General features: G+C 38.5%; 1 protein-coding gene across 3 annotated transcripts in view; it reads left to right on the top strand.

The window, feature by feature from the left end:
• Morc3 (MORC family CW-type zinc finger 3) overlaps positions 1-1,865 on the top strand; it is a 51,305-nt gene extending 49,440 nt beyond the window's left edge. For all 3 annotated transcript variants that reach the window (XM_059277806.1, XM_059277807.1, XM_059277805.1), the window contains exon 17: positions 567-1,865. In XM_059277806.1, coding sequence (XP_059133789.1) covers positions 567-720 — 154 coding nt within the window. In that variant the 3' untranslated portion in view covers positions 721-1,865. The remainder of the gene's footprint in view (positions 1-566) is intronic.
• The last annotated feature ends 10,284 nt before the right edge of the window (positions 1,866-12,149 follow it).

Here is a 12,149-nt window from a genome sequence, read left to right as displayed (position 1 = left end):
CTTAGACACTAATACAGACCAGCCTGACTGTTGAAGCTGCTCTCAGATGACCTAGGCTGTACCAGCTTAACAGTTAACCTAGTGGACACACATTAGAGAAGTCTCACAGATGAACAAAGCCCGCTTCATGGTATTCAAGCCACAGTTTTGGATACTTACTTGACCACAGAATTTTTTCCTAACATAATTAAAGTACAATTCAGGTTATTTTCCTCCAATAGAAGGTGAAATTCAAAGCTCAGTGTTTTAGTTCTTAGTGTTCTCACTTAGTGCTGTCTTCCTAGGTGACAGCAAATTGGAACTAACATCTAATTTGTGTGTTTTTCTAGTCCAGGTTATCTCAAGAGCCTCTAGTTTAATGAAACATTCTAGTTGGGTTTAGCCTAGCATCTGATGAGTCAATTGGTTATTGAATTAAATCCAATTTTTGAGGGAGTTTCTACTTTTCATTTTACTCTGTATCATTCCACAGAGGTTTCTGTATTTCACTTTGAATTTTTAAGTCCCGTAAGAGAAGTCATTTATATTGCAGTGTTCACCTAATCAGTTAATACTTGTATTTGCAGCCTCAAACTTCGTTCTCTTCGAGTCAATGTAGGACAGCTGCTAGCTATGATTGTGCCTGATCTGGATCTTCAGCAAGTCAACTATGACGTTGATGTAGTGGATGAGATTCTAGGACAAGTGGTGGAGCAGATGAGTGAGATCAGCAGTACATAAGGTGCAGACATGTGGTTACAGCTTTCACGATGGCAAGTTCAGTTGGACAGGCAACAGACTGACGGACCGCATCTTCCCTGTGTTCTATGCATCTAGTGTCACAGCTACTGTGGACACACTTGAAATAACCTGTGACTGGCTGGTATTGAGCAACTGAGTAGCTACCCTAGCTTCTGTTCTGAATGTAAATATTTGTATTGAGCCCACACGTATTTTTTTATTGCCCTAGAGACTGGTGTTTTTCACCAGGAGGTTTTCAGGTTGTTCCTACGGTTTGTGCAATTTTTCTGGCTCCCTAAAATGTATTTTTCTCAAAGTTGAGGGCTGTGCCATAATGTAAATGGATATGTTGCTACTGTTGTTTCTTTTCAATGAGCATAAGTAAGATTCTCAATAATGTAGTGACCCTCCTGATGAGGACTGCTTGCAAGGGAGCTGAGGCTAGTGCTTGTCTCTGTAAACTCCTGTCGGAGATCATTCTGCATAAAGGAGAAAGGAAACCCAAAGCTAGCTTCATTTCGCCTGGCTTTTTCTTGTGCTGAGATTGCTTGTCATCAAGTCAAATGTTTTCCAGGACAACGAAAAGATCTTTGAAGTATTAAAAATATCCAGCGACAACCATGTTTACTTAGAAGCCCATTTTTGGCTGTTGATTCAGTATGAAGTGGGCGCAATAATTATTTGAGATTTCTTTTTGTGAAATTTCCTGTATAGCCTCTGTAGGGTTACTGCAGGCCAACGTGAGCTGAGAGGGCGGTCTTTCTCACACAGTACTGCGTATCTTCTACGATATTATGAATGTACGTGTTTTTATCCTGGAGTTAATCACAAACGGGCCTGCGATTACAGTGTCACACGCCGGAAAATATGCTTTTACTGGTCCCAAGTTTTGTGCAATCTGAAAAGAGGAGATGGCCTTTTATTACATATGAACTGTATATAATTAAGAATCATATTTTCCACAACTCAAATGTGTTATTTTTTCCAAAGTTTTATTGTTGCTATTTATTTTAACTTTTGTTTCTGAAAATTCAGTACATATTCATTTTGTGTGTGTGGTTAGTTACATATCTGTTGTATACAACATTGAGTCTTTATGTATATTACCTTCTGGAAATTGCAAATAAATGAAGTTTTTGTTTTTATTTACTTGATAAAGGTGATAGTTATTTTTGGTGTCAAGCTGATTTTCTCTTTAATACATGCTAAGTGTATGTAATGACAGATCCTCACATGCTTTTGAAGAATCAGTGTTAATTCAGATATTTAAGCACATACCCACTGGGCCCTCAGTTGACATAGTGTACTGTATTAATTATAAGCTATGCTCTTATGAGACTTTCCCTTCTGTAAGGCCAGGCTCATTGCTCTTGAGGGTGAGAGTTGTGTGCTCAAGAAGACTCACGGTCCTAGGGGTGAATCTGAAGCCCTGTACTCTTATTACTGAGCCATATTCCCAGCCCAAAATGAAAGCTTTTGTGTAAACCATTCACCTTGCCTGAGTGACAGCACCTATGTAGGTCACAGAAGCTTTGTGAATGTTTGAGGTGTGCACAAGGGTTCTTGGAAGATGCCATCTTTCTTTTGGTTGGCTATACCCCTGAAAATGTATTTTATATGGCTTTATGTGACTTCATGAGAAATCAATCATAAGCTTCCTAAAATAACTTGCTTATAAAACTGGTTCTTTGAAGTGTTTTCATATCTTCCACCCTTTAGCAAAAGAGGCTGAAAGGTGGAGATAAAGAGAAATGCATGGGCTTCACTGGTGCACAGGATTAGATGAGCGGTCTTCCTGTTCTGATGTGCAATCTAAAACAGAAACTGTAAGCAAGACAGCCAGAGCGATATAGAGTCTCACAAGCAAAACCCGCTTTAGTCAGCTAAGGCTTCAGGCGGAGAGAAAGTTGAGACCACGCCGAATAGGAGTGGTGTGTATATCCCCGTGTCCTTGGGTTGGACTCCAGACCCCTTCTGTGCCTGCTTCCTCAGTGACACTACCCATCATCTCAGATGTTTTGATTTTCACACTTCTGTCTGTGAATGCTCCAGGCCTGTTCATGCTGACACTGACACAAGGTTGTCATCCGTGAAGTTCACACACAAGAACCATACAGTTGAGTAACCAAAGGAGCAGTGTTACAGCAACAGTCTTGTGCTGCCTGTGTTTATAGCTGTTATGGCTTTGTCAGACACACCTAAAGGTAATCTGCACTGGGCCACCTCAGTGAGGTCATATGGGGAGTTTTTAGAGCTTCCAAAGTTGTTCACACCCCATTATTAAATCAGTCTTTGGGGGCTAGGCCCAATAACAGGTTTTTTTTTTTGTTTGTTTCTGTTGTATGTCCCTAATTGACCTAGAGCTCATTACGTAGGCCAGTCTGGTTTAGAACCCGTGGTAGGCAGCCTTCCTGCCTCTGCCTCCTAAGTGCTGGGATTATAGGTGTGTGCTACTAGGCCAGCAATAAAAGCATTTTTTAAAAACACTTGCCCAGTTAATTCCAGCTGCCGCTGGTGATGAGCCTGTATTCTGTAGCTCATGGATGGGTATCCACAAGCACTGTACTCAAGGAGTTTGTGAATTGAACAATCAACAAGCAAGAAAAGAGAGTGAGTCATACTCCAGTGGGAAGTGTGAAGACTGCCTCCCCATCGTCTGAAGCCATACTCCTTTGAGTATGGCCTTCCAGAAATAGCTGCATTCATAGAAACATTCATATACTTACTGAATTTATGTCTCAACTTACAGTGGTACTTAGCAAGATGTTGGTAACATTTCAGCATCACTTCTTGAGAAAGGTTCAAGACAGGCTGAATTGCACTATGGATGCTAGGGATCTTAGCTGCATTCTCTGAGAGAAATGTGCTCCAAGTCTTCATTTGTGGTTTTCTTTTGCTGTGTAGGAGTTGGAAACAGGGCCATGCATATGTTGTTTGTCTTTTAATATGTCAAAAATACCATGCAAATGAATAAATACCAAATTCCCTTTTCAAATATATCTGGAGTGTAAGTTCTTCGCAGGAAATATTGATAAGGTTGGAGAATGTACATTTTACTGTTTTTCAAAGAAATGTTGCAGGGATTTATATTCCTTTGTGAAGTTAAGTATATGAGTTGTTCCTTCTCCCCCTAAAAATCTGTACATCATACTGATTTTCAGTAATTTGACATGTATAAAAACAGGACAATTGCACTTTGTTTTAGGTTGAAAGTGTTGACCTTTTTTCTTTGCCTGCTCTTTCATGTTTTGCTGCTGTAATGAATCTAAAAGCTTGTACTGATGTATTCATAAACACTAATAACATCCAGGCAGCTATATCAGAAAACACGAGTTACTTTATTTCATGCATGGATTCACTTGAGAGAGTCTCAGTGGATTCCTAGATCCTGAAATTGTCGTTTGGACACTGAACCACAGGTCCCCAAAACCATGAATGTCAGCTTAGTGGAAAAGAAAGTGTAGCCATATCCATTGCTTCTCAGAATTCAGGTTCTTAGTTACAATGTTAATTTTAGGGCTCTGGAAAGGAACTATTGCACAGTCAAATTGACTGCCACCACTAAACAGTAAACCAAGATCTTTTGTAACATGTTGATAATTAAGGAAGGCTATAAAATAGAAAAATTGTAGGTGATACTAGGGGGTTGTCACTTACGATTTCTATTGCTGTGAAGAGACACCATAACCCCAGCAACTCTTATAAAGGAAAGCATTTAATTGGAACTAGTTTACAGTTCAGAGGTTTAGTCCATTATCATGGCAGGAAACATGGCATCGTGCAGGCAGACATGGTGCTGGAGAGAGAGCTGAGAGTTCTACATCTTGATCCTCAAGCAGCAGAAGGAGAGTGTGTCATCCTGGGCGTAGCTTGAGCATCTGAGACCTCACAGCCCTCCTCCACAGTCACACACTTCCTCCAACAAGGCCACACCTCCTAACAGTGCCACTCCCTATGGGCCAAGCGTTCAAACACAGGAGTCTATGGGGGCCATTCCTATTCAAACCAGCACAGGAGTTGTATGTAAGAAGGGTAGACACAAAGCCTAGGTAAAGTGGCCATGAAAACCAAAGATAGTTATTACTGAAACTCTGGAATTTGTCTACTGGAAAAAGACCGAATAAAGTCGGCACTCAAGATGTGCTTACATGCCAGGTGGTGGTAGTGCACACCTTTAATCCCAGCACTTGGGAGGCAGAAGTAGGTGGATCTCTGAGTTTGAAGCTAGCCTGGTCTATAGAGCGAGTTCTAGGACAGCCAGGACTACACAGAAACTCTGTCTCAAAAAACAGGAAAAAAAAATGTACTTAACATACCAGCAGGTTGTGTCTACTGCTGTAGTGGGTAGCTATTCTAGCTAATGACCTTGAAGCACTGCCCCAGTAAGGCAGCAAGTAACAGCTACATCTGCCTATGACCTTAATATACATGCCCTCCCCCCAAGGCACGGCCACTTGGGACCCTTAATACCTGGGATGCACATATGTGGTGCTCTCTTTGCTTGCTCATAGTTTGGATGTTGGGACTGACCAGGTAGATAGATCTTGGAAGAAGATCAGTGTGGGACATAGCTTGACTTTACCGGACTCCATGATGAATACATGTGCTGTAGTGAGTTACCCCCTAATAAATTCCCTTGCTCTTTAAATAGACTCAGACTGGTAATAATGACTTAAATAGATGGATTCTTTCTATGGAGCCTGCTAATTTACCACAAGAGATAAGGCTTTACAGAATACTAATGAGGATTTAAGAAAGTGGATTCTTTCTGTGTAATCTGCTAACTTACTATAAGAACTTCAGCCGATTAATAATAACTGGACAACCAGATTTAATTTTATTGGTAATAAATATGAATACTTAATGGATAAAACAATAACTTTTCAGAGCAATCTTAATGCCATTCAGATAATTTATAAGGAGGAAAGATCATCGCTAGCTGATAGAATAAAGTCTATGGAATCGTTTGTGTCTAATGGACTTATAAAATTGTATGATTCCATGAAATCTCTAGAGTCCTTTACAACAGACGAGGATCAAACACTGCAACAGGTGGTAGTCAATCGATTTCAAGCTCTGGAAGAGTCTCTCAGTAAAGATAACAAAGAAACTAATAAGCAGAAGGGCAAAGCCATACAAGTAATAACATCGCCAGGTAGCTCTTATAAAATGGCTTATCCTGTCAATATCTGTAAAAAGTCAGCAGATGATAAATAAACATTTTGAGGCATCGTTGAATATATCTGGCAACCTATTCATATGGGGGATTTAAAAACATTAAGAAAGTGGTAGTCAGCTATGGTATACATTCAACACATTTAAAACATATTAAATACATGGTCGTCTACAAATAGAATCATACCAGATGATTGAAATAAGTTAATCTCAGCTGTCTTAGAATACAGCCAGCAATTACAATGGAAAAGCTGGTCTAGAGAAGAGGCTAAAGTGTTTGAACAACAAGGTAAGATCAGAGGTTTTGAGATCTCCCAAGTTCAAATTCTTGGTGAGGCTATTTCACTGATATAAATGTGTAGCACGAATCTTAAAACCCAGCACCAGTTATTGGGGTGAATGCTGGAAGATCAGAGAAGCAGAACAAGCCACAGCCACCTCCCCTTGCCAATTCCTCAGCTGATCCTGTTTCCACAGGCTGGAAGCCTCTGTATCCTCATCCAAATGGATCTCAGTTGAACTGCTGCTCAAAAGCCTAAAAGCTTAACCAGCTCTAGTTCCTGGTTTTCACGCCTTACATACCTTTCTGCTTTCTGCCATCACTTCCTGGGATTAAAGGTGTGAGTCACCATGCCTGGGTGTTTCCAGTGTGGCTTTGAACTCACAGAGATCCAGATGGATCTCTGCCTTCCAAGTGATAGGATTAAAGGTGTGAGTGCCACGATTTTCTGGCCTCTATGTCTGTCTAGTGGCTGTTCTGTTCTCTGACCCCAGATAAATTTATTAGAGTGCACAATATATTGGGGAACACAATATCACCACATAAATGTACAAGCTACCTTTGATGAGCATATAGTATCCCTATGCTGTACAGAAGCTTTAAATGCTCGGGAAAAAAATTCCAGAACCAGGGAAACTAACTGAGCTATACACAAAGGTTTTCCAAGGGCCAAAAGAACCATTTACTGATTTTTTTTTTTTTACAAGGCTGACCACGGCTGTAAACAAGGCAATATAATACCAAGGATTAAGACAAGTATTAACTCAATCCTTGGCTTTTGATAATGCTAATATAGAATGAAAAAGAATACTTACACCTTTAAAGGTCAAGCCAGCACCTTTGGAAAAAATGGATTCAATATATAAACAGTGTTTAAGTGTCAACTATGGTAATGAGGCTTGGATAGGAGAGGCCTCCTTCCAGAGGTGGAAGGAGGCTTCAAGGAACCAAATGTTTTAACTGTGGTACACCAGGTCTTATGAGAAGAAATTGTATACAGGATGCTCCTAGAAGAAATGCTTCTAGAAATAACCCAAACGGGAGACCCCAACCCTCTGGATTATGCAGAAGACATGGCAAAGGCCGACATTGGACCAATGAATGCAGATCAACAATAGATATATGAGGCAACCTTTACCAGTGGGAAATGCCTCAGAGGGCCTCTCACGCGCCCCCAGATGGAACATGGTCCAAAAATGTCCAGCCACTGTGGAGGAAATTCCTCTCCAGGACAATTAAATAACTGAGTGTCTAATGTAAAGAATAATACTGCACTGGAAGATAGAACAGCTCTGATAGATGGATCTTCCAAAACTTCCAAAACTTCCAAAAACACACCATAAAACAAATAGTTTGGCAGACTTCCATAAATGAACAAAGACCAAAGCTTAAAGTACAATTTAATGGCGATGTTCTGGAAGGCCTGGTAGACACAGGTGTGCACATGATTATAATTACACCAAAATCATGGCATCCGAATTGGCTTCTTCAAGGGGTAGATATCCAATTTCTAGAGATTGGAACCCTATCTCAATTAAAACAAAGTTCGAGATGGGTAGAGTGCATAGGGACAGAAGGACAGAGAGGAAGGCTGAGGCCATATGTGGCAAATGTAGCAGTGAATCTTTGGGGCCGAGATCTGTTATAGCAGTGGAATACCTAGATTAAAATTCCTGCAGTCTCAGAAATGGAATACAGACCAATTCATATTTCTAGGAATAACATTATAAGATACTATAAAAAACCAGCCACCAACCATTCAGGCTGTACATAAACAGAGCACAACTACCGTTAAACGCTCAAAAGTACCAACAGCTCTACCTTTAAAATGGCTAACTGATAAACCTGTCTGGATTGGACAATGGCCTATGACACAGGAGAAACTACAAGCTTTAGAACAGCTGGTTCAGGAGCATTTAAATGCTCAACACATTGAAGAATCTACTGGCCCTTGGAATCCTCCTGTGTTTGTTATTAAAAAGAAATCTGGTAAATGGAGAATGCTGACAGATCTGAGAGCCATTAATAAAGTAATTCAGCCTATGGGCTCCCTACAGAATGGGATGCCCTTGCCCACTATGTTACCAAAAGAATGGCCTATTATACTCATTGACTTAATGGAGTGTTTCTTTACCATACCTCTACAAGAAAAGAATAGAGAAAATTTGCCTTAACAGTACCTAATAATATTAATTCCCAGCCAATCAAGAGATATCAATGGAAGGTCCTCCCACAGGGAATGTTAAATAGTCCCAGCCTGTGCCAATATTTTATGCAAAAAACATTGAAAATAATTCATGTGAAATTTCCACAATTCATAATTTATCATTATATGGATGATATCTTATTAGCTGATCCAAAGTTAGGTACCTTAGAGAATACATTTAAAGAAATAAAAAAAAGTTTTGCTTCACTGGGGACTACAAATTACTTCTAAAAAGATACAAAGATGAAATTCTATTAATGACTTAGGATATAATATAGATCTCCAAAAAATTAGACCCCCTAAAGGTATAACTCAGGAGAGATCGATTGCAGACTCTCAATGATTTTAAAAAATTGTTAGGAAGCATTTTCAACTTAGAGGCTATCATTGGAACACCTAAAGATTGACTAGTAAATTTAGCCAATACCCTGAAAGGGGACAAGGACTTAGTCCAAGAGAATTATCAGCTGAAACTAAGAAGGAATTGGCTTTAGTAGAAAAGAAAATACAAGAGGCACATGTGGGTTGTGTGAATCCAGAACTTAACTGCATTCTGGTCATATTCCCCTCCATACATTCTCCCATAGGTATTTTGATGCAAAGGGAAGAAACTATATTGGAACGGATATCTCTACCATGTAAACCAAGAAAGCAGTTAAAGACATATGTAGAAAAGATCTCTGATTTGATTCTAAAAGGAAAATTAAGACTTCATAAATTGACAGGAGTGGACCCAGCAAAATTCTAATGCCTTTAACAAATGAGGAGATTTCCTCTTTATGGAAAGATAATGAATACTGACAAAGAGCCTGCAGTAACTTTTTGGGAGAGATTAACAACTGTTATCTCCAAAGTAAGAGAATAGAATTCATAAGAAGAACTGAATGGGTCCTTCCTCACATTATATGGCAAAAGCCAATCTCTAGAGTCCCCACATTCTATACTGATACAAATAAATCAGGAAAGGCAGAATATAAATCAGGAGACTTAAGTAAATTGTTTAAAGCCCCTACAATTCTGTACAAAAGACAGAACTGTATGTCATTCTTATAATACTAATGGACTTCACGGACTCCCTCAATATAGTCACTGACTCTCAATATGCAGAGAGAGAGAGAGTTGTTTTACATATTGAAACTGCTGAATTTATTCCTAATAATACAGAATTAACTTCACTATTTATACAATTATAGGAAGTCATCAGAAATAGGGAACATCCTATACATGTAACATACATCAGATCCAATACGGGTCTGCCAGGTCCCCTAGCACAAGGTAATGATGAGACTGATTAGCTATTATTAGATAATATGATAGAAGCCTCAGAATTTCATTAGAAAAACAATGTAAATAGCAAGGGTTGGAAGAAGGACTTTCCCATCACTTGGCAACAAACCAAAGAAGTTATAAAAATATGTCCTACTTGTTCCTTCTACAACCAAACTCCATTACCTGGAAGCAATCCAAAAGGTATGCAAAGAAATTAAATTTGACAGATGGAGTTATTTCATTTTACAGAATTTAAAAGATTACAATATGTACATCATACCATTGACACCTATTCAGGATTTCATTGGTCAACTCCTATGAGTTATGAAAAGGCTGATTCTGTGACTATACACCTATTGGAAATTCTGGCCGTCATGGGAACCTGTACAAATTAAGACTGACAATGCCCCAGCATATGTCTCAAATAAAATGAGGCAGGTTTTTTTTTTGCTTATTATAATATAAAGCATATTACAGGTATACCACACCATCCCACAGGCCAAGCAGTCATAGAAACTAATGATCTAATCAAATTTTAAAGGATATGTTAAATAAACAGAAAGAGATAACATGACCCCTAAAATAGATTACATAATGCTTTATTAACCTTGAATTTTCTCAATGCTGATGAGAAAGGGACAACAGCTGCGGACAGACAATGGACGACAGAAAAAACTCCTGAGCTAAACCAACTGGTTTACTTCAAAGATATGTTGATCTCAGGATGGAAACCAGGATACATCCTATGTTGGGGAAGGGGTTTTGCTTTTGTTTATACAGGAGAAGAAAAACTATAGATACCAACAAAATTAATAAAAATTCAATTTGAACAGGAGAAACCTTGATGAAGAGAAGTAATAACTCATACACCAATGTGACAACTCTACAAGTTGTAAGGAAAACTCAACAAACAAGGGTTGGGGCAGGGTTTTGTATTTTGTCTTTACAGGATAATAGGAATACCCATCTTCTGAAAATCATAAAGCCTTGGACACCTAGACATCTACAGCAGAAAAGAAAGACCTATTGGTACCAATATATACTTCGGGTTAATATCTAACTGCCTAACATCATTATCTCTTTAACTCTAGAATAGTTATGGTCCCGATTCAATAATAAACCAAGCTGGCTTCTCTAAACCCAAGCATGTTGCTAAAAGAAGAATTTGGGGATCCTGTCTCATATAGGAAGAGCCAATTGGTGTGAGACAGAAGAAAACCAATAATGTAGGAACCATTGTTGTCAAGATTCTATTTCTTTCCATGCTTGTCCTTGCTTTCAGAGAATCCTTTCTCTATCCAGAATAAATCCAAACTTTCCATTTTGATATTAATAATGTTCAAGTTTTCCACAGTAAAAAATAAGTCTTTCCAATAGCAATCTCTTAAGTCTCCAGAAGGAAGATGGGGCCCCACAACAACAACTTTATCCAGTCCAGAATGATGCCATGGTACCCATGAACATTACTCAATGATCAACTTTGGGCTGAAAACTCTCCAGGACAGTTCCAAGGTGAGATGGTCCATCATACTACATTTCTAGCCAGATCTCAGACAATCTTATCCATTACTCTGAGACTGGCTGCAGAATCTACAGCTAGTCCTGTTGAGACCTAACTATCTAAGCTTTCTTTTCTTTTCTCTTCTTTTCTTTTCTTTTCCTTTCTTTCCTTTTCTTTTATTTTCTTTTCTTTTTGTTGTTGTTGTTGTTTTCAAGACGGGGTTTCTCTGTGTAGCTTTGTACTTTTCCTGGAACTCACTCTGTGGCCCAGGCTGGCCTCGAACTCACAGAGATCCACCTGGTTCTGCCTCCTGAGTGCTGGGATTAAAGGCATGCACCACCACCACCTGGCTATCTAAGCTTTCTTATAGGAACCCAGAGATATGTTTGCTCCCTAAACAACAGGAAACAATTCTAAGAAAATGATACCCCCTCTCCCAAAGGTTTCATTTTTTTCCAGGTTATGGATAATGGTTATAGGGTTGAGGGTGGAACAATAAAAATTAGAATAAATATTCTCCTTAAGTAAAGAAAAAGAAGAACGGATAGGTATAAGATATTAAGGTAGATTATTGTATATACTAATAAATTAATTTAGTAAAATATCAGCCTTAGATAATTTGCACTGTTATGGATTCTTATATATTGATACAAATGTAAACTATTTTTATAATCTTATTTAAGATGATTTGTATATTGATACAAATACAAAACTATATTCATCGTATTGTACATATATTCCTACTCCTGTTTGAAATATTTTGTATATTGATACAAATGTAAAATTGTATTTGTCACACTGTATGTATGTTTTACCTCTATTTAGGATAGTTTGTATATTGATACATATTAAGGATATTGCTGTCATATTGCATATTGCACTATACATTTCTACCTCTGTTTAAGATATTTTGTGTATTGTCACAATTTTGAGGTGATTGCCCTTTACTGTACATCTGTTTACAGATTGTTTACCTTGCTTATATGAAGCCTTAGTCC

The sequence above is a fragment of the Peromyscus eremicus genome, chromosome 12 (assembly GCF_949786415.1).
Source record: "Peromyscus eremicus chromosome 12, PerEre_H2_v1, whole genome shotgun sequence".
Taxonomy (NCBI): domain Eukaryota; kingdom Metazoa; phylum Chordata; class Mammalia; order Rodentia; family Cricetidae; genus Peromyscus; species Peromyscus eremicus.
Note: the sequence above shows the minus strand (reverse complement) of the source record. Positions and strands in the feature narration are given on the sequence as shown.